Genomic DNA, 24,405 nt, shown 5'->3' on the forward strand with positions numbered 1-24,405 from the left:
CAAATCATTGCTTTAGAAACAGCGCTGATAAAAGGCTACAAAAGAGCAATTGTGTTTACAACCTTTCTAAACGTTCCAGCTACCTTATTTAATCCAAAAACAAAGGATCTAGGGCAAATCGCAACAACAACAATTCGGTCATCTAATAAGATCAACTAATCTATTGACAAGTAATATATCTAAATTTAATTGTTAAACACTATTGCACAAGGAGCGTATGCAGTTTTGAATGATGCACCAAGAATGCAACCCGACTAGTTGGAACATGTACGTTAAATCAGATATCCGTGTTGAGAGAGTTCCACTTTATCTGCACTTTAAAGAAACCTTTGTTCAAAAATTACTATTTGAGTTGTGAGTAGGTAACAAGGCAAACGATCAACCCCTACTCGATATTCCCTCCTTTTGTAGCCAACTTTGTAGTACCTACTCAGTCATTTGATGCGTTTTTAGCTCACCTGGCCTAAAAGGCCAAGTGAGCTTTTCTCATCACTTGGCGTCCGTCGTCCGTCGTCGTTAACTTTTACAAAAATCTTCTCCACTGAAACTACTTAATCAAATTTAACCAAACTTGGCCACAATCATCATTGGGGTATCTTGTTTAAAAAATGTGTCCGATGAACAGGCCCGCCAACCAAGATGGCCGCCATGGCTAAAAATAGAACATACGGGTAACATGTAGATTTTGGCTTATATCTCTGAAACCAAAGCATTTACAGCAAATCTTACAGATTTAAATTGTTCATAAGGTCAAGATCTATCTGCCCTGAAATTCTCGGACAAATCAGACAACCCATTGTTGGGTTGCTGCCCATGAATTGGTAATTTTAAGAAAATTTTGAAGGTTTTGGTTATTATCTTCAATACTATTATAGATAGAGATAAACTGTAAATAGCAATAATGTACAGTAAAGTAAGATCTACAAATAAGTCCACATGACCAAAATAGTCAATTGACCCCTTAAGGAGTTATTGCCCTATATATTAATTTTTTAACAATTTTTTGTAAATTTTTGTAATCTTTTACAAAAATCTTCTTCTCTGAAACTACTGAGACAAATTTAACCAAACTTGGCCATAATCATCATTAGGGTATTTAGTTTAAAAAATGTGTCCGATGACCCCGTTGCCAACCAACATGACCGACATGGCTAAAAATAGAGCATAGGGGTAAAATGCAAATTTTGTCTATTATTTTTTAACCGTTTTAAATAGAGAAAATCTGAAAGGAGCAAAAATGTTCAGACTTATGAACTCTACCAATTGTCCATATACGTCAAAACTGTTAGACAAATTCTCATAGGAGTTATTGCCCATAATGACAAATTTTACCATTTTTTTTCATTTTTGCCTTTTATCATGAAAACTATGATATTTAGAGAGAAACATTTTTTTTTCGTTATGCCTTATATGATTTAAATTATAATAGATAAATAAACACTTTAAATCACAAAAATGATCAGCAAGGCAAGATCTATTAAAAAGTCAAATTTGCTGTTTTGAATAATTAAAATTCATATAAATAAAAGTGTATGTTAATAGACTTCAACGAGAAAACAAGTAACATTAGGTTTTAATCATCCGTTTATTTTAACTGTGTTTTGTTTTTATTTGAAATTTAAATTGAAGAATTGGAAGGAGAAGGAATATTTCTACATACATAAAGACTCGAAGTGTTGACTGATGTATTGAAATATGGTCATTCCTGGATTTCCCCCATCCAACAGTTGCGCCCATTATGAAGAGGGCGTCCGTTTGGCTGTGCTAGGTGTATAAATACACAGCCACGTTGTCTCGGAATAGGAACTCTGAATCAGATACCTCGTCTAGGTAAGTGTCACGCTATGTGCACGTTAAAAAAAAACCTGAATCAATCCTCTCTCTCTATGGGGGATTTTTTGGATACTATTGGACTATTTAATTAGCCTTTACGATAACACATTTTCGTTGGGTGCATATGAATTGTTGCTAATAATCAGGCGTAAATCCATTTACGAATTATTGTAAATGCATTTACGGATAACTGTAAATACATTTACGGGATCAATTATAGATTGACGACCGTAAATGCTTTTACAGTCGTAAATGATAGGTAGTCTTCGAAGATTTCGTAAATGCATTTACGACCGTAAAGTATAGTTAAGATTAATTTACGGCGTCCATCTATAATGGTCGACCGTAAATCTATAATGGTCTAATTAATGTAGTTCCAGCGTGCCATAGACATGAACTAACCACTGAACTTCAGAGTTTGAATGCTTCTTAAACAGTCAATATTGCAACACTTTTTAGAAGACAAGAATAATGTTCACTTTAATTGTCATGATAATTTGATTTTCAGGTACAGTCATGTATCGAATCTTTTTGTAATTATGTGAAGTCGAATTCGTAAAATGACTTCAAGAGGATAAGGATAACGTTTACTTATCAGCAACTCTTTTCACAAAAAAATCTTACGAGTAAAAACACTCGTTAGTCATGAACATTTCAGTATAACTTACGATCAATTTTAGTCGTAAGATTTTTTGTGAAAAGAGTCCCTGATCTTTAGGTGCATGTATACTGAGGATATAGCTTGTTTATCAACCCTTTTTAGTAAGCACTAAAACGTACGTCTTGTATAACGATGCCTTGTATATTTATAACACGATATTGTAGACCATTCTGTCGAAAATCTATCAAACTTTTTTTTAATCAACATTATATTGCACTACCGCTGTTAACAATTTACTTCACTAGTCCAGCAGTCTAGCGAAGGGTCCTTGTTTGTTAAAACAAGATTTACAGGTTTACTCACTTGTAAGCATCATTATATATGTTCGATTTTAGTTATCGTCAGACGATCAGCAAAACAGACCGTGGCCTTGCTTCACTGTTAAGCCCTGAAGAATAATTGTCTGACGTTGTAGATCAAGTGATCGTTTTTGACTGGCTTCATATGTTAGAGCACAAGATAGATTATATGGATCTCGACATATCCTTGTTTTCACGATATCCCTTAAATTTGTCCCAACACACTATTTTGAGGTTTTACGACACACCAAAGCATATTACTTTTATGGGTCGGACTCTAGTCTCAAATAGGATGTCCTCTATAGTAAAAGGAAACGCCAAACTCATTTTGGGAAAGAGCGAACAATTCACAATTTCGGTCTGAGAGGTCAACTCTTTATGTGTGTTTCTGTGTCTTAACGACAATTAATGTTAAGTAATCAACATTCAATCTATAAATCGTAACTACAAACATTTTTACTGTTTCGTATATCCTTGTTTATTGTCGTGAATCTGGATTAACTTCGTGTTCCTGGTTTGTTGCAATGGCACACAAAGAAACGTGTATTATATATTCTTAACAGAGTACTTGACAGTAACGGTGATGATGATATATAAAAATTGTTAAAAATATATAAAAGGTTAAAAATAATAAAAATAATAAAAAGGTTTAAAAAGTGTAGATAAAATACAATACATTAAAATAAACATCTATAAGAACACGAGACGAAACAAATTGAAAATACGGAAATTTATCCTTTTTCAAAGTGATGATGAAAATCATTCGTTTAAGTCTTTGAAGTCAAAAAGAAAAAAAATACTCACCTACTACCAGGTACAGAAAATACATTTTCAATTATGTACTTTTTCATAAAAATATTCCCATGTATACCGGAACAAACTTAATACGTATGTGTCTACTCTATCTTTAAATGTTAAAATTACAGGATATTAATAGTACGGAAGTGTTGACATCGCATTTGTGACCTAAATGACGGTATCATAACCTCAGTAGTCGATGCGTAGGAACTGGCATGAATTATAGTGTGATTTTTTTAAATTCTCCGCTGATAAATTTAAAAAATTTTAAGAAACTAAGAGTCTTGGTATCATAAGGTTTTCAACATCCATCAATTTTATTGTTCACAGTCAAAAGGTCATACTGGGCATCTAATTAATTGTATATTCATCAATTTAAAAATTGCAATATGATCAATAATATACGTTAAAAGTGCAAGTCTTTCTAAAACCCTTCTTTTTTTATAATAAAATGGTACAACACTTGTGTTAAAAAAAGACAGCAAATTCTTAAATAACTTAATACCAAATGTGCATTATGAAAACAAATTAACCTGAGATAACAGTAAAACATACTTACCAGTATGATGAAATACTTCATCTTTCTTATGTCCTTATCTTCAAATGAAGTTCATACACGCTTTCTTTTTCTAATCATAATATACTAAAAGAAAGTGGGCGTTTTGATAACCGCATTAATCAAGAAACACATACGATCCGGACGAATAGATCTTGTAATCTTCATGAGTTCAAAATATTTATTGTGATAGCTTCTGAACTATTGGTCGGGCTGTTTGTTACAGTGTCATTTTTATTTTTTGCATAGTATCATAAAGTTACTTCATATTACATCATTTCTAGTGTTCAGCAATGGTTTTTTTTATAGATAAGCAAACTTTGGTATTGGAAGCGTACAAATGTCACAGCTTTTATTTTTATTTTTCTAAAGAAATTGATATTCAGCACATTCCGTTACTAAGATTTAAAATTGAGGATTATATTTTATATAACCGTAACATGCTGATGCATGGAAAAGATGAAGAGAAGGTAGGTTTTGACAATATGAACAATTTTTTCCTGTCAGATTTTTATCTATTCAACAATTTTTTAGGATATTAAACGGTATTTTTTTGGCATTTTAGCGGGGTTTTTTTAAATTTTTATCCATGGCTCCCATGTTGGTTGGCGGGCGGGATCATCGGACATTTTCTTTAAATCTTAGCCTCCCTTTGTACAAGTAAATGTAAGTTATGCATGTTCTCTGTTATATGAAAATAAATGAATATAAAGTAGGTTAAATGCAGAATGACATATTAAACGCACGTTTCCTATGAATTAATATGGGTCGCTGACAGTCATTTGTAAGTTTTAATATTGTGATAATTACACATAGACCTGCTTAGTCCTATAAAGATAGTTCCAATGTAATAGATTTCAAATAATAAAAATCAGTTTTTATCATAGTGGGGTCAAAGTTTAAATAGTATCTATAGGACTGACCTTCGTGTGATAGGACGGATATTTATTATTTAAGGTGGTACCCAACACCTTGACTAATATTAATTTGGCATGTTTAATTTTCATAAAATTTTGACAAAATGTTTACTTTGAGCTTTTGACAAAAATATAAAAATTTCAAAAAATTTGAACCAACCACTTTATCAGAAAAATTTCATTGGTTATATAGCAGTTTGACAAACACTAATTTTGATCATTGAGAAGCGTAATATTTCCTTAACAAAACAACGTGATTAAAACGTTTAGCTGATTTTTACAGAGTGATCTCCCTGTAGTGTTAGGTACCACCTCAACCTTTATTATTACAGTATTAGGACTGACTAGTCGCATAAAGTATTTATTTTTTTCATTTAATTGAGTAAGTATTTTTTAATAATATGATAAAAGATTTAATACCTCTGGAACACTTTTAAAATATGTGTAATAAACATAGTCTTCATTTGTTGTGCAAACTTACCGTTATGGAATAACCGTTTCACAGATGATATCGGATATGTTCCTGTCGTGACTACAATACCCTTCCCTTTTCACGAATGTGACCTACCGAATTAGACTATTTATTGGATTTGTAATAACATAAGCAACACGACGGGTGTCACATGTGGAGCAGGATCTGCTTACCCTTCCGGAGCACCTGAGATCACCCCTAGTTTTTGGTGGGGTTCGTGTTGCTTAGTCTTTAGTTTTCTATGTTGTGTCATCTGTACTATTATTTGTCTGTTTGTCTTTTTTTTTTTGCCATGGCGTTGTCAGTTTGTTTTTGATCTGTGAGTTTGACTGTCCTTCTGGTATCTTTCGTCCTTTTTGTTACTCACTTACTGTAATTCAATATCACAATTTGATCTTTGAAGTATTTTTGCTATGCTATCACTTATGACACTATAAAGGATAGATTAAAATTATTATTTATGGTGTTATTTTTATTTAAAAAAAAACAAACATTACACAATAAATTGAACTAAACTGTGATGACATACAGCAGAGTATACACAAGTTGTATCAGACATTGTTAAGTATGGGCAAAATGCTAAACACCTTAAACTTGTTTATAATAAGGATAATTAAGAAGATATTTAACATGTACTAGAAGCAACTCCTCGTTCTTGGTAGAACTCTTTGAATGGAGTATATGGCATTTAAAGAAAATTCACATCCGACTCAAAATTCTACAAAAAATTGGAAGGTTTTTTTTCAAATATGTTAATATTCATTTATTTTAAGGGTACTGCCATGAATGTTTGACTTAACACAATAGAATCAAAGAGTTTATACAAAATTACTTGACAATTTGTTTGGGATAGTGATGCAAATCATAGTTATTAAATAGCTCGTTTTCATCTTGTAGTTTTAATGACCTTGAATATGATAGTGCTTTTTATTATAATGACGAATTGTTTTGCTTTAGTACACACAGAACATGGTTACGATTCTGGATGTGCCAACCACTACAGTAATTCACACAAAAGATTTTCTGAACTGGTAAGAAAAGTTCGACTTGGCATGGGCTATACTTGCTTGGAAAAATCTCTTTAATGCGACAAAAGTTTGGCAATATTTTGAACTAGACTGTGATGACTTGGAATCCAAGGTCGACATACAGCGGAGTATACACAAATTTGTATCATGTATTGAAAAGTATAGGCAAAATGTTAAAACCTTTATAAACTATATTTCTATAAAGAAAACTTAGAAGATATTTTACATGTACTAGAAGCAACGTCTATTTCGGGTTTGAACCTACATTTTCTTGGAATTGGGTATATGCCATTTAAAAACATTTCAAAACAAACTCAAAATTTTACAAAATCGTTCTCCTCATTCGTTTGCAACCTTTTGGCAACATGTCTAGATATTAATTCTGTTGATATATCGTCTTTTAAGCCTTCGATAGATAATGACGAGGGACTTTCAACTCTTTTTTCAATCATACACGATCAGCATGTAGGGCATAAAATTTTCTTTTGATAAGCCCCTATGGAAACTTTGACTATATGAAATTATTCAGCTTATTTGCAAATTTGAGGAAGTTAGCAATCCGACGTAAATGCATAACAGGTAATTGCCTCCTGCAAATAGTAGATAGAAGTCTCTCTGAATTAGCTTTGTACGGAGATAGTGAATCAGATGACATTTCAGTTCCCAACGATGAAACCTTAAATGATCATATTTGGAATAAGATACTAACAATACGCCCAACTTTTCTTGTTGACTCGGAAATTAAACAGTTGCCAGTAGCACTAGAAGACTTTCCATGTTTTATACTTTTACGAAATATTGGACAGACCTTCTTCACAACTGATCTAGAACTAAAAGTCCTTTTGAAGCACTTTACAAAATGCTATTCCAAAACACTGGTTAACCTTTCATTCGTCTTTGACAATTCAGAAGATGATAAAGGGTTTGATTTTGATGAGCAGTTCCGTAGCTTGTCTTTTTTTTTTTGTTGAATTGGTAAGAGCGTGTACTAAATTATCTTACTTACGGTATAATCTGCCAATAAACAGTGCAATAATACTGTGTATAGAAAAAGAAAGGAAGATGCAAGAACTTTGTTTTTATGAAAATCAAGTATCATACATTATAGAAAATGATATATCGTCACATAACATGAAAGTAGAATGGTTGAAAGAGTGTGGATATGACCAATCCAATCTCGAAGATACCGTTTCATCAATTTGTAATAAAGAATGGCACTTGTTACCGGACGAAGAATATGAAATTATAAATCATTATTTTTTTTAATTTTATATGAGTGACATTTTGATATATCATTTCCCAAATCGCTCAAAATTGTGTAGTTTCAAAAAAATAGTAGGAGTCTTATAGATGTAAGTTTTCAAACCAGCCGAGGTGTTTTTTTGTCGGTATGAAGAATTCTACAAAGTTTTTAAGAGACAAAAATATAATACGTTAGCATAGTAAACTCATTAAATTGCACACTGAAATATATTGATGATGTTCTACCACGTTCCTCATTTCACTATGGAGTATTAAGCATTCCAGATAAAGGTTAATTCAGAAAAGCACTATGGACGCACAAAAGTAATAAAATGGTCAGTTCATTTTCAAAACTCTTAAGTCGAAGAGATTTTGATAACACTATGGAAAAAAATGACAAACGACAAAAAGACAAACAAATCCACAAAATACTACATTAAAAATATAGGACTGAAGAAAACAAGCTCCACCAAAAACTGTGGTTAATCTTGGTTGCTTCGAAAGGGTAAGAATATCCTGCTTCACTAGATACGTCAGTCATTAAGTTCATTATAAGTACAAATTTGGTAATGTCACAATTAAGGAAAAGAAGAAGAGATTGTGATTACGACAATTAGGACATATCCGTGTTCATCTTTGGTCAACTTGTGATGACGTGCGAAAACTTTCGAAGGGATGACTTGTACTTTACCACTTGAAACCCTTGGTTCAACAGCAACCTTGTAGGCAGCAGTTCTGTATCAAGGACATAGTAATAAAACACTTAAGCTCTGGACTATCGTACCATCTGGGAGTAAATAAGATATACTCCATACTTATATTGTAAGTTAGTCATGAGTTTGAATATCAATTTGGTATCTTTTGCTTCTCTTCTCATATTTCCTAGGTTTTCGACCGGTACATAACGATGTGTTACAATTAAGTAAAATCTCAAACCCATAACGGAATCGTGGTATTTTCATTATCAAAATCAACTCGTAAGACGCGTGTCTTAGATAAAACATATCACAAATGAGATCAAACGAACCACATGTTTAATATAACAAAAAATAATCGACAGGTCAGGAAAAGTTTAAATCTGCTCAGAAGAGTCTAAGAGAAATATTTATAATAACATAACCGATTGCTTTAAACAGTTTAATACAGTTGTTTTCTGTTGTAAATCTTGTCTACTATAAAAACGTGGTTCACTATCTTTATTTTCTTATGGTATGACTTATGGAGGATAATAACATGTTGGTGGGTGACAATTAGCCCAGTAATGTTGTTGCTGTTCTACCCACGTGGCATTATAACATCTCGTTGGAAGTTCTATTCCAGCCATAGGTCTATAACATTTGTAACCTATAACAAAATCCAACAAATCACTAGATATAAGTATTTGTTTGGGATTTAAATCATACCTTTGAATAAAATAGAAATAATGTTACTGTAGAGGTTAGATGGTCTATGAAGATGAATGACGAGGTTAATTTAATAATGATACATGTATGACGAACATAATTGTGGGGTTTTTTTTATCTTTTGGCATGGTGTATTTATGATAAAACACATATTTATGGCATATTGTATTTATAATAAAATACATATATGATTTGATTAATATTTAACATTACATTTTAGAGTTATCTGATTTTTATAAAACCCATCGTTATCACTAGGTATGAAAATTGTGTCATACCTTTATATTGTAAAAAAAAAAAACACATAAAAACGTTATGCACATGCAGTCGTCTTTTTTGTTATTTGATGCAAAAACTGGTGGCAACAAATTAATCGAAAATAATACTAAAGTCTGACTCTTCACATTATACTCTTGACGTTATTCAAGAACCACTTTAAGAGTTAAGATACGAGTTTTTTTGTTTTTTTTAACTAATGATATTTTTTTCTTTTTAATGTTTTTAATATTTTACTTATATGTTATATAAGTTTTGTTTATACAAACAAGCATATAATTATTATAAAATTTATTGCACAGCAATTCGTATATCATTCTGAAGGCCAAGTGAGGTCAGTCTCCTCCAAGTGTTTGATTGATGTACCCAATCTGTGTGTGAAGCCATATGCATGGTCTTTGTATAATCACTTTCTAGGTTCATAGCAGTCTGACTAGTTGATATAGTTTACAGTGCTATTATTCAATTTACCACCCACCGTCCACCTTCCTAACTCCTTCAATAATGTATCATGACAAGGGAAACATTTCAGCAATTTTTTCTAGTGATATATATTATTTTTCTTTTCAAATTATATTTCCTTGATGGAATTTTATCACTGGTCATTTCTAAAATTTCATTCATCCCCAAGCATTTCGGGGACAAATTTTATCAAAATTAAATTTGGTTTAGTTGTGTTTGGAGCTGGTGATTGGTGTACATGCTCAATTATGTGGGTTGCTGTCTTGACTTTAATTGAGATTTGCTCTATCAGGAGAGTTTTATTTGAACGAAATATTGGACTTCAGGACCTCTCATCAATACACACAGAAAATAATTTACCTAAATTACAGCTGTAAAATACATGTTGATGTGATCATCAATGGAAGGCTTACATTATGAAAATTTGGTCTTTGGGATAGGTAAATAAAATTAACTCAAAATATTTAGTAGGCCTGCCATTGGTGACCTAAAATGTTTTGTTCACTGACACTATACATTTATAAAAGAATTTTTGGCATACCACTCGACAATAACAAAATCATAAACAACCACCTTCTTAAACTACAGGAATTATTTACACCTATGAGATTTCAGAAAAGATTTCAGATAATATACAAGAGACTACAAGAAAATTACAATACGAGACAATTACAGACTGACTACATACACCAAGTTTGTATAAACGTTATCATTGTTAAATTTGAAAACATTGGTATCTATTGGAAATCAACTGACCATAACATATCATATTGATAGAGATGTAACGCTTATAAACCACACGAATACCGTGAGTTATGTAGAGATGCAAACAGAGAACAAAAACATGTCCTAATTTTTGTCCTTTATATAATTTAGACCGCCTTTCATTATTTACTTCAGGTTTTCCGTGTCGTTAACGATTAAATCGAGGTTCTTTTGTTGTACGCGTATGACAACATCGCATGTAAAAAAAACAAAATACTTTTTATGCTTTATTCATTTTATTTAAATAAACTTACCTGTTTTGCATCCACAAGAAGAATCACAAAAGTCATCCTTCTTTCCAAGTACACTTGAACAAGTTCCATTTGAACGGTCTAGACGCGGGACTAAAATGTAAATGAGGTAATAATCATATCATTAGACTAGTAGGCAATTTGCAGACCTTTCAATTTAAATAATTTTAACAAGTCAGATTTGAAATGCAAGGCTTGGATTTAAACAATCGATAGTGAAAAGAGACCGAAGATACATAAGGGAAAATCAAAACTGGAAAGTCAAAGTAAGAAAGACAAAATCGGGCAAAAAAACCCAGAAAAATTACAAAAAGACAACCAACAGCCTACAAAATACTACATACAACCCAAAGGACTTAGCAACACGAACCCAACCAAAAGGCAGCGGTGTTCAAAGGTACTCTGGTAGGGTAGGATCACTTCTCCACATGAGGCACACGTAGTGCATGAATATCATATAAATGAGGCAAATGGTAAATCTGTTCCTCTTATCATTTTTTAAATCCTATTTTATGCGACTGTCATACAAGTGAGAGGTTTAGCTAGCTGTAAAACTAGGTTTAATCCACCATTTTCTACATAAGGAAATGCCTTACTAAGTCAGGAATATGACAGTTGTTTTCCATTCGTTTGATGTGTTTGAACTTTTGATTTTGTCATTTGATAAGGGACTTTCCGTTTTGAGTTCGGTTTTTTTTTTGTTATTTTACTTTATACTTCTAGTATTTGAAAAGAATTTGAGGGAAATAACACTTGAAAATTAAAACTAGATAATTATAAAATTGGTCTGAACCGGTTGAATTGTATAAACAATTCGAGAAAAAATATTAACAAAATATGTTATATGTATTTGTCACCTCCATATGACAGTTGGTATATTCATTTTTTTAGAGGAAGCTGCTATCAACATATCTTTCTAAATTTGTATCTTCAAAGTTATATTTACAAGCTGTAATAAAAGTTGAAAGAAAAGATATCTTTTTTATAAATTAAAAAAAAAACTTGATATGCAAATTTGTCAAACATGTCATAAAGGGAGGGGAGGTGCGTGGGCTTGTGAATAACATAAACGGCCCCAATTTTGCTGAAAATTTCTCGCTGGATCTGACCTTTTTGAAATCATCATCTCAGTCTATGTTATTAAGTAACCTATAACTAGGCAGGATAGGATTTTTTAAACCATGAAATAGAACAAGACACTAAATTTCATTTAATACTTTCTCGTAATTTAAAATCAATGATACATGTGATAAGTTTTGTTGCAGGTTTTCAGTATTTACAATTACTGTAGTTCATTATACATAAATAACATACCAAGGTGGTCCTGGTTAGTAAGTGTACGATTGTGAGCATCCCTACAGCAAGGTGCGGTTGAAGTACAGTCATATGACTTGGTACATTTGATATTTCTTCTTAAATGATAATTGGTACACCACACAATTCCTACTACAATCTACAAAGAAGTTTAATCACGTGGTTATATTCAACGTTGTAAACCAAATTTTTCGCCATTGCATAAGACAAGAATAGCCGATCCTTGTTAAATTAGATGAAAATGTTCCTTTGTCATAAATGAATAAATAGCACGGATTAATTTCGGGAATTTTTTACTTGAAACAATATTTCCTAGCTTGAGTTTCCTATTTTTGCTTTCTATAGAGACCGTATCTGATTCCAATGTGTTATTTTAATTGTAGCCAAGATACTGTCCTCGTCTCTTCGATAATTACATCATATAATGCGACATATATCCGACTTTTTACTTGCCATGAGCAACACGATGGGTCCGACTAGTTATGCATGAACGTTCTAACTGTCTGGAGGACCTGAACGATGACTTTACCTCGGATTTTATTTGTGAATTTTAGTGACTCATTCTTTAAATTCTTGTGACGCACATGTGGACTGATGTTTGTCTTTTCGTCGTTTTTGTATTTGCGTATGATTTCTTTTTTATTCTACTTATGGTTTTTAAAATACATCGGTGCGCTTGTATGAAAATAACACATTTAAAAAAAAACATTATTTTTGTCTTTGAATTCAGAAGACTTTCTAAAATTTAACCTCATATCACAACTTTCATAAATCCGTTTTTTGTTCATTGATTGTGATAAAGTACCGATAATGGTATCCAAGTTGTTGACATGTTATTCGTTTTGCTGTATCCAAGTATTGTAAAAAGTAACATTTCCTTAATATACTCCTTTTGACCATGAAAGGCAAAGAAAGAAGAGAATATTTACTACAGAAATGTAGCTGATCTGTACGAGTATGCCTTTAAAGTCAGGAAGATCAAATACAGCGAGCTTATCTTAACATCCATACTACGTAGATAGGTCGTTTGTAGTATAAGGAACTAATCGTGTATGTCCGATTTTCTTATATTTCAAGTCCGGGTTAATAAGTTCTACTCTTTTTTTATTAAGTTTAGTTAATCAGATATGTAGAAATTTGGCACCTCCATTCTCAATTGCATTTGGAGTCAAAGATCAGATACATTAAAGGAGAAGGTGTAATAAGAGCCATTATTTGGTTTCCGAAACAAATAAAAAAATATAGCAAAATTATTCAAGCCATTCAAGATAAAGTTTATTGATAAATGGACAGATTAATATATAGTCCGGAAAGTTTAGTGCACAAAAGTCAGTGAGATGTCAGTGACCAAAAAGATATTTTATACATCAACGTCTTTGTAAACTACAGCATGAGGCAAAAAAATTTTTTTTCTTGGCTCACATTTAAATTTTCAAGACAAGATCTTAAAATGAATATATTTTAGCAGTTTATACAGTGTATTCATTACATTCAAGAATTTGAATATCCCTGTCGTACCTTTCGCCACTCTTATTAAATTCTCCGCTGATAAATATATAAATTATTAAGAAACTAAGGGTCCAACTTAGTATCATAAGGTTTTCAACATGAATCAATTTTATTGTTTACAATCTACATGTCATGCTGAGCTTCCATTTAATTATATATTCATCAAAAGAAAAATCGCAATATTTTCTATAATATCTAGTTTTGAATGTATTCAAGAAATCTTTCCAAAATCTTTCTTTTAAAATATACAACACATATTGTGATTTCAGAAATTATTGCGAGGATTTTATTAATGCGAATAATGCGACCAGTTGAGTGTCGCAGTAATAAGAACTCGCATTATAATATCCGATACATATAGCTGTATGCAGATTTTCCTGAAATCGCAATAATTAATCTCGCATTTTGGCCTTTCTTAAAACATTACAATAATATATGCACGCAATAGTTTCTGAATTAGCAGTACTCAAGACAACATATTCCTTAAATATAATTGAACCAAATGCGCAATATGTAAATAAATTTCTCGACAACGGTGTTCCAAATGAGAAGTCTATTGACGCAGATGTTTTAGTGGTTAAAGAAGATAACAGACTGAAATAACAGTAAAACAAACTTACCAGTATTATGAAATACTGCATCTTCATTGTAGCCTTATTTTCAACTTAAGTTCATAAGACTTTCTACTTTTTCATAATATACTTAACGAAAGTGGGCGTTGTGATAAAAACAAATTGTCAGGAAACACAATCCGGACGTATAAATCTTGTAATCTGTGTTTTTATTGACAAGTAAACTTAAGGATTGAATGCATAAAAATGTCAGATCCTGTATTTCTATTTTCTTAAGTTGAAAACATCGAAGCGTAAGAAGTTGGGGATTATATTTCAAATAACTGCAACATTTTGATGCATGAATATGTGTTTTTTTATTATTTGTTACACAATATCGATTTAAAAAAATACCTTAGTTTACCACATATACTTTATCAGCGATACATCAGTTTTTTTTTATATTCAAGTTTGTCCAAAATATCATAGTACATCTAAATTACGTTTTCTCTAACTCGGCATAAGGTACATCTAAGTTACGTTTTCTCTAACTCAGCATAATGTACATCTAAGTTACGTTTTCTCTAACTCAGCATAATGTACATTTAAGTTACGTTTTCTCTAACTCGGCATAAGGTACATCTAAGTTACGTTTTCTCTCAGCATAAGGTACATCTAACATACATTTTCTCTAACTCGGCATAAGGTACATCTAAGTTACGTTTTCTCTAACTCGGCATAAGGTACATCTAAGTTACGTTTTCTCTAACTCGGCATAAGGTACATCTAAGTTACGATTTCTCTAACTCGGCATAAAGTACATCTAAGTTACGTTTTCTCAAACTCAGCATAAGGTCCATCTAAGTTACGTTTTCTCTAACTCGGCATAAGGTCCATCTAAGTAACGTTTTCTCTAACTCGGCATAAGGTACATCTAAGCTACGTTTTCTCGAACTCGGCATAAGGTACATCTAAGTTACGTTTTCTCTAACTCGGCATAAGGTACATCTAAGTTACGTTTTCTCTAACTCGGCATACTGTACATCTAAGTTACGTTTTCTCTAACTCGGCATAAGGTACATCTAAGTTACGTTTTCTCTAACTCGGCATAAGGTACATCTAATTTACGTTTTCTCTAACTCGGCATAAGGTACATCTAAGTTACGTTTTCTTTAACTCAGCATAAGGTACATCTAAGTTACGTTTTCTCTAACTCAGCATAAGGTACATATAAGTTATGTTTTCTATAGCTCAGCATAAGGTACCTTTAAGTTACATTTTCTCTAACTCAGCATAATGTACATCTAAGTTGTATTTTCTCTAACTCAGCATAAGGTACATCAAAATTACGTTTTCTCTAACTCAGCATAAGGTACATCAAAGTTAAATTTTTCTCTCAGCATAAGGTACATCTAAGTTACGTTTTCTCTAACTCACCTTAATGTACATTACAATGCGTATGTTTCATATCAACTACCTTTTTACTTAGATATAGCCTTATCGAAAATGTCTCTTCGGGTTTTATTAGCTCTTCAAAGTATTTATATCAAATATGCTGGCCCTCTGCTCCATTGAATATACATAAATTATCGAAATGCGTATTTGGTGCAGTAAAAATATGGTACCGATAATATTTTTACAGATGAAGTTTAAATAATCAAATAACTGGATGCTCACCAGGTTTCGCTTCTGTTTGGATTTCATGCGATTCTTTCAGTTTTTGTTAGATATATTGATTTTTATCTCTGTTATCGATCTACGAAATTTCAAAATCGGTAAACTAGTGTCACCTTATTTAACCAATGTTATTGTGCCTGTACTTTAAATTTGAATAATGACCTGTATTTAAGCGAAAACGAAATAACTTGCAACAATTCATAGATAGTTTGAATCTATTTTTTATTGCTTGGTACTATTTAATAAAAACCGTTCAATTTAAATTTTATCAAATATATTTGAAATATCAATTATTGATTTTTGTAGGAATAAATATTTATATACAACATATGATAGTTAACATCCCTATTAAACATAAAAACGCGCTTGATTTCGACATAAGTGGGCATCCTGTTGATAAAAAAAGAGGCGGAAGATACCAAGGGAATATTCAATATGTTTGCATCCTTGGCTTTAACATTTTTAGGTTCAGAAAACTGCTACGACGCACGAAAGTAATAAAGTGGTCATTTTATTTTCAATCTTAATTAAAAAAAACTGCTAACGCTATGGCAAAACAATCGACAGACGACGACAAGTCCCCGACTACTACTTTATATTAAAACTATAGGACTGAGCAAATTGAGACCCACCAAACACTGGAGTTGATCTCAGTTACTCCGGAAGGGTAAGAATATCCTGCTCCACTAGTAGCGTCCTTCATGAAGTTCATTATAAGTACAAATTAGTTGATGTCACAATCGGGAGAAAGAGGACGATAGTGTAACTACGACAATCGGGACATATCTTTGTTCATCTTTCGAAGGGATGACTTCAATGCTACCACTTAGAACCTTTGGTTCAATGGCATCCTTGTTAGCAGCAACCATCTATCAAGGACATCGTGATTGGAAACGTAAGCTCTGGAATACCTTACAAAAATGGGAGTAAATAAAATATATACTCCATATGCAGGCACTGCTACATCGAAATGAAAATTATACAATTGGGAACCTGAAATCATGTCTTCTGTCGTGATGGTGTGTTCTGAACACACCCTCATCGACAATTTTAAAATGTCAAGCTACGAGAACTGAACACACCCTAATCGACAATTTTAAAATGTCAAGCTAAGAGAACTGAACACACCCTCATCGACAATTTTAAAATGTCAAGCTACGAGAACTATTTCACGTTCGATGGAATATATAGAAAGCTGCACAGTGCATCCTTTATTTTACGTAATATGGAATATTTAGAAAGCTGCACTGTGCACAGTGCAAGCATGTTTTTGTGTTCTTTAACTGAACGACATAAGGGTTAGAAAGGCAAAGTTTTAAGTATTTAAGCACAAAAGATGGATTTAACCCCACCACACAAGTTGCTTGTACCAAGCTAAGGCAGGCTATTTGTAACATGTTTTGTTCGGTGTTGTTCATCTTTGTATGTATGTCTATTTTTTCTGGATGAGCCCAACGTTGGTGTGGTCTGTTCTAATGTACAGCATGTTTGGTAATTCATGTTTTTTCTTGTTGTGTATTATTCAATTATAAGAAGCATACAAGTAAAATTATTTTGTTATAACGATTCTTGTTATGTAAACATTTCCATTTAAGATGAATAGCAAGTTTAACTTAAGTGTCCTATATATACAATATACATTTCAAAAGCCTGCACATTAAAGGTAGATACATTCCAAAAGTGACTACAGCCAAGACTAAACAAGAGAGTCTGCATATCTGAAAATAACTTTCACATACACAAAATAAAAGACGAAAATTGTGTTCTATGTTGTGTTTTGTATACTGTTGTTTGTCCTTTAATTGTTTTTCGGTTTTTGCAATGGATATAACAACGAAACGGCTATTTATCACAATCTCAAAATCAAAGGCAGGCAAAACTAGAGGCTCTCAAGAGCCTGTGTCGCTCACCTTGGTCTATGTGCATATTCAACAAAGGACACTCTCCAACATTGTAGACGAGAATAGAATTCATGAAAAAAAATTCTGTTTTGTTGATCTTGTATTGCTGATAATTTAGATTGTTTAGTTTCTCAATATCTTCTTTAGTTTTTGCTGAAAACACAAAAGAGGGTAAAAAAAATCAAGGGCAATAACTCCTATAAAGAGTGACAGTCTACAACTACCTATATCAGCAAAATTTGACTTGTTAGTAGAACTTGCCTTGCTGATAATTTTTGTGATTTAACGTGTCTATTTATCTATTATAATTTCTATCATGTAAGGCAAAACCCTCAAAAAATGGTAAAAATGGTCGTTAAAGGGCAATAATTCCAAGGAGACGTCGGACAATTTCCTCTATATTGTCTGAATTGTAGATCGTGTCTTGCTGATCATTTTTGCTTATTTAAGTTTCTATCTATCTATTATAATTTTTAAGATATAAGGCAAAAACGCAAAAAAATGATAAAAATCATCATCAAAGGGCAATAACTCTAATAAGGAGTCGGCTGACAATTTCAACATGGGATTTATTTGTAGAACTTGTCTTGCTGATCATTTTTGCAATTTAATGTTTCTCTGTATCTATTATAGTTTTCATGATAATAGGCAAAAATGAAAAAAAATTGGTAAAATTTGTCCCTTAAGGGCAATAACTCCTATAAGAAGTCGACTGACAATTTTGACGTATACAGACAATTGGTAGAACTTGACGTTTTGAACATTTCTGCTACTGTCAGATTTTCTCTATTCATAACGGTTTTCAAAATAAAAGACAAAACTTGCATTTTACCCCTATGTTCTATTTTTAGCCATGGCGGCCATATTGATTAGCAGGCGGGGTCATCGGACATATTTTTTAAACTAGATACCGCAATAATGATTGGTTAAATTTAGGCAAGTAGTTTCAGAGGAGAAGATTTTTGTAAAAGTTAACGGACGACGACTACGGACGACGGACGACGACGACGGCGGACGACGACAGACGACGGACGCCAAGTGATAAAAAAGCTCAATTGGCCTATTGGGCAAGGTGATCTAAAAATATGACGTCATAACCAAATTTTGACCAATTAACAATTGAGATCAAACAAACCACGCGTTGGTTATAAAACAAAAAATCAACTGGTCGGAAAACGTTCAAATCTGCTTAGAATTAGAGTAACCGATTGCTTAGGGCAGTTCAACACAAATGTTCTCTGTCATAAACGTCGTTAACTATAAATACGCGGTTCAATATGTTTATTTTGTTATGGTATGCATTATGGAGGTACATAACATGTTGGTGGGCGACAATTAGCCCAGTAATGTTGTTGCTCTTCTACCCAGGTGGCATTATAACATCTCATTGGAGGACAGCACGCTCCAGACATTGGCCGATAACATTTATAACCTATACAATAATAAAACAAAATCATTAGATACAGATATATGTAATTATTTCAGATTTATATCACAGCTTTGTATAAAATAAAATGGTGTTACGGTGGAATTTAGATGGTATGTGAAGATTAATGATATTTTAATTTAATAATGATATGATATGGGGGGATTTTTCGGCATAGTTCATTCATCATGATAGACATTTATTATTTAATGAGTGTTTAACTTTACATGTCAGAATTATCTGATTTAGCCGGTTTCCATGAAACACATCGTAGACCTCGATGACCGAGTGGTCTAAGTTCATCTACAGCAATAACTAACTTATCAAAACAGAGGTTATGAGTTTAAATCCCGCACGTGCGTTCGGATCTTATCTTATTTGATTAAGATCTTCAGTTTTCTTTCTGAAGCTTTATGGTTCTCTCCGAGCACTCTGGCTTCCTCCACCAATAAAAACTGGCAGCCATGTTATAGGCAATAGTACTGAAAGTGGCGTTGTTAAACACCAACAATCAATCAATCAATCAATTAAACAAAACAAAAAATTGTGTCTTTATATTGTATGAAATAAATATAAAGACGGAAAACACGTAAACACATTCAGTCGACTTTTTATCATTTGATGAAAACGGGTGACATCAACTGAATTAAAATGTAACGACTCTTCACAATTTACTCTTGTCTTATTTAAGAACTACTTAAATAATTACAAAATGGGCTTTTTTTTTTGTTTTCTTTTGAATTTTTTTATCGTTATCATTGTTTAATTTGAATACATATAGGCATATATTAATAAATCAATTTAGGATAACATATCATGTTAATAAGTATAAAACGCTTTTAAACCACACGAATAGAAAAAAAACTTCATTTTGTTCATACTGTGAGTTCTGTAAAAATGCAAACAGAGAAAGAAAACATGGACATATTTTTAGACCGTCTTTAATTTTTACTTAAGGCTTTCTGTGTCATTAACGATTAGATTGAGTTTCTTTTGTTGTACACGTATGACAATATCGCATGCATAATTGAAAACAAATACTTTTTATGCTTCGTTCATTTTTATTAAATAAACTTACCTGATTCGCATCCACAAGAAGAATCACAAACGTCACCATTCTTTCCAAGTACACTGGAACAAGTTCCACTTGAACCACCTAGAACCGGTTCTAATAAGCAAATGAGGTATTTATTATTGTCATTAGATTAGTAGGCAATTTGCAGACCTTTCATAATTTTATTTCAATTTAACACAGATTTTACGAAAATTCTTCGATCAGTGAGGCTTTCAACAAGTCCGATTTGAAATGAAAGGCTTTCCAAACAAATCGAAAGATATCGAAAAAGACTGATGATACATAAGGGAGAATAAAAACTGGAGAGTCGAAGTGAGACTGAAAAAATCGTACAAATGCGTAAAACGACAAAAAAGACAGCCAGAAGCCTTTAAAATACTACATAAAAAAGCTGAAGACTGAGCACGAACCCAACCAAAAAATAACGCAGCTACTCCGGAAGGGCTAGCAGATCCGTACTGCACATAAGGCACACGTAGTTCATGAATATCGTAACAATGAGATAAAATTGTAATATATGTCTCCTATATGATTGAATTTTATAAAAAAAAAAAAAAGCATATAATATTTTCCAAAAGATATTTCCAGGATATAACATGTGGCAATTAAAACAAAATAATTATAAAAATGGTCCGAACCAGTTGAAGTGTTTACATAATTACAGAGAAAAAACGTTAACAAGGTATGTTGGGTGTATTTGTCACCGCCATACGACAGTTCGGAGATTCTTTGTATGTTGTTAATTTTTCTATCTTCAATATTATAATGAAAAGCTGTAGTAAAACATAAAAGAAAAATTATCTTAAAAAATGGCAAAAAAACAGCTTAATATGCCAATGTGTCAAAACATGTTAAAACGGGAGGATACGTGGGATTGAGAAAAACAGAAACGGTTCTAATTTTACTGATTTTTCTTGCTTAATCCCACTTCTTGGAAATCATCCTAGATCTCAGTCTATGTTATTAGGTAACCGATAACTAGGCTAGAAAGGATAAGGTCATAAAATAGAACAAGACGCTGAATTTCATTTAGTACTCTCTCATGATTTAAAATCAATTATAATTTGAGTTTACAGGCTTTCAGTATTACACTAGTGCATTAATCATACACACTGTGCGGGACAAATTTGCCATTTCAGAATCGGTAAATCTAACTTTTTACTGGTAAGAGATATTGTAATACTTCTTTCAACAACAGTAAGACAATAACATACCAAAGTGTGTTTCCTGGTCAGTAAGTATATGATGGTTAGCATCCCTACAGCAAGGTGCGGTTGAAGTACAGTCATATGATTTGGTACATGTTGTACTTCTTCTTAATCTTAAATGATAATTGGTACACCACACAATTCCTAATACACTCTACAAAGAAGGTAAATGACGCAGTCAGTTTCAACGACGTAGACAAAGTTTTTCGCCATTTCGTAAAAAAAGAATAGCCGGTCCTTGTTAAATTTATTGACATTGTTCCTTTGTCTTGAGGAAATAAATATCATGTATTGATTTGGGGGATTGTTGTTCTATACCTTAAAAAAAAGAAGCAAAACAAAACCAAGTTTCACTAAGTGCAGCAGTTTTTTTTATCTTATGTCAATACACTTCTTTGTGTTTTTTTATTTCTATTATAGCTCCAGTTTCCTATTATGATTTTCGGGAAAGATTTTTTCTGTTTCAAAGGGTTCCATATAGTAAAGCTTTTTACGGGCGCCATAGAGATTGGACTGACCATTATGAAATATCTGTGTTCCGGATTACCATAAATATTATATATAAATATGTTCCTCAAGTTGTAACCAAAATACTGTCATCATCTATTCAAATGTAACATCATATAATGCGACAAATAACCCGAATGTTTACTTCCCATGAACAACCGTCTAAAGGACTCGACTTCTCCTCGGTTTTTGGTGAATTTGAGTTGCTCAATCTTCAAATTCCTGTGGAGAACATGTGGACTGTCTTTTCGTCGTTTTTTGCATTCGAATATGATGTTGTCTTTTTTATCTATTAATTGTTTTTTTTAAATACTGTGTTAAGCTTGTAAAAAAATAACAATTTTTAAATAGAACATTTCGTTTTCCGTAAATTTAGAAGACTTTCTAAAATAGAAACTAATATCACAACTTTCATAAATACGGTTTTTTTTTCGGATTTTGCAAACAGTGGTTGTGATAATGCACCGATAATGGTACCATAGTAGTCATATTGTTCGTTCTTTCTGTAGCTTAGTTCTGAAAAATAAATCTTCTTGTGACAAACATTCGCATATATTCATAGGAAATCCCTTTTAAATCTATCGTCACGTTATAACCTTACAATTAAAATGTCTTTAATATACCCCTTATAACCATGAGAAGCAAAGAAAGAAGAGGATATTTAATAGATAAATGTAGCTGATCTGTACATGTATATTTTTTGTGCCAAGACCATGGAATACAGCGAGCCTATCTTGGCATTCATAACTCGTATATATAATTTTTATAGTATTAGGGAAGATTCGTGTTAAAGTCCGATTTCTTAAATTTCAAGTCCGGATTTCTACTTTGCTTTGATAATCAGATCTGTAGAAATTTGATTCCTTCACACTTTGTTGCATTTAGAGACAAAGATCAGATACATTTAAAGAGGAAGTGTGATAAGAGCCATAATTTGGCCTCTGAAATAGCAAATTACTAAAACTAATCAAACCATTCAAAATAATGCTTAGTTTATTGATGAATGAACAGATTAATATCAACCGGACACTTAAGAGCACAAAAGTCACTGTAATATTGAAATCGACATAATTGACCTACAATGGCAATTTTAAAAGAAAAAGCACCTTGCGAAATTCTTTAATTTTACTTTCCGGTATATTGATGATGTTCTATCATTGAATAACCCATATTTCAGCCAATACTTACATCTCATATATCCCAGTGAACTTGAAATTAAGGATACTACTGATACTAGAAGGACTGCTTCATACCTTGATCTTTTCCTCAATATTGACACAGATGGACGACTTCACACGAAAATCTATGATAAACGGGACGATTTCAACTTCCCAATTATCAATTTCCCATTTCTCAGCAGTAACATACCATCTGCCCCTTCGTATGGTGTTTACATATCTCAGATGATACGTTATTCTCGTGCTTGTTCACACTATACGGACTTCATATACAGGAGTGTGCTCCTTACGCAGAAACTGCTCCAACAAAGTTATGAGGACGACAGATTAAAAATGACACTCCGTAAATTTTACAGACACCATCACCAATTGGTTGATCCATACGATGTGTCCAAACTAACTAAGGACATTTTCACCACGTGTTAGATTGTGGTTTGTCATTACGTCGTCTGATCTTTTAATTACCGAACGTGACTTATTCCCGATTGTGACTGTTTTGCTGAGTGTGAAACCGCTTTGCTATTAGACGTGTCACGGTACCTTTCTATCCCAAATTCATCTATTTAATTTTGATGTTATATTTGTTGTTCTCGTCGGATTTTGTCAAATGTCTTAACGTCTTTTCTGTTATATTCGTGTGTTATGGTAAAGATAATTAATCATCCCCTTCATTTATTAGATTTTAGTTTGGTTCAACGAAATTTATACGATATATTTGGTTTACAGTTTGATTCAGAAAAACACCGACATAGCTAGATAATACAATTAATTATCTAATTACTACCATTTGATATTAATAAGTATTGTAATTTTCATTGTTATTAATAGATGTAATGTAAGTATTACAAATCTAATCTTTAATCAATCCTAATCCTATCTTATTTTTGGGAAATATTTTTACAAATTCAAATATGACGTCACTTTGTGTGTTTTTTTAAAATTTAAAATGTGACGTCACTTTGTGCGTTGAGGCTTTGGCTAACTTGGCTGTGTATTTTTTTATGTGTTGGTTTATGTAATGTATCCGTTTTTATTTTGTAGTTAGTCCCCACTTTGGTTTTATCATGTATATCTATTATATAGTCATTTTATAAAA

At 32.2% G+C, this 24,405-nt stretch overlaps 2 protein-coding genes across 4 annotated transcripts in view; both read right to left on the reverse strand.

Annotated features, from left to right (window-relative positions):
* The window catches only part of LOC127714987 (uncharacterized), a 43,525-nt gene extending 29,011 nt beyond the window's left edge, over positions 1-14,514 (reverse strand). The window contains exons 1-4 of one of the 2 annotated variants that reach the window (XM_052221029.1): positions 14,407-14,514; positions 12,278-12,416; positions 10,967-11,056; positions 8,824-9,150 (exon numbers count right to left, since the gene is read on the reverse strand). In XM_052221029.1, the coding sequence (XP_052076989.1) occupies positions 9,023-9,150; positions 10,967-11,056; positions 12,278-12,416; positions 14,407-14,433 (384 nt within the window). In that variant the 5' untranslated portion in view covers positions 14,434-14,514 and the 3' untranslated portion in view covers positions 8,824-9,022. Of the gene's footprint in view, positions 1-8,823; positions 9,151-10,966; positions 11,057-12,277; positions 12,417-14,406 lie in introns of those variants that run through there. The other variant, XM_052221030.1, reaches the window with a different exon arrangement.
* LOC127714986 (uncharacterized) overlaps positions 1-24,405 on the reverse strand; it is an 82,718-nt gene that overhangs the window by 54,721 nt on the left and 3,592 nt on the right. Inside the window, exons 2-4 of one of the 2 annotated variants that reach the window (XM_052221027.1) lie at positions 21,631-21,778; positions 20,420-20,509; positions 19,192-19,347 (exon numbers count right to left, since the gene is read on the reverse strand). In XM_052221027.1, coding sequence (XP_052076987.1) covers positions 19,217-19,347; positions 20,420-20,509; positions 21,631-21,778 — 369 coding nt within the window. In that variant the 3' untranslated portion in view covers positions 19,192-19,216. Of the gene's footprint in view, positions 1-19,191; positions 19,348-20,419; positions 20,510-21,630; positions 21,779-24,405 lie in introns of those variants that run through there. The other variant, XM_052221026.1, reaches the window with a different exon arrangement.

This window comes from Mytilus californianus, unplaced genomic scaffold (assembly GCF_021869535.1).
Source record: "Mytilus californianus isolate M0D057914Y unplaced genomic scaffold, xbMytCali1.0.p SCAF_9, whole genome shotgun sequence".
Taxonomy (NCBI): domain Eukaryota; kingdom Metazoa; phylum Mollusca; class Bivalvia; order Mytilida; family Mytilidae; genus Mytilus; species Mytilus californianus.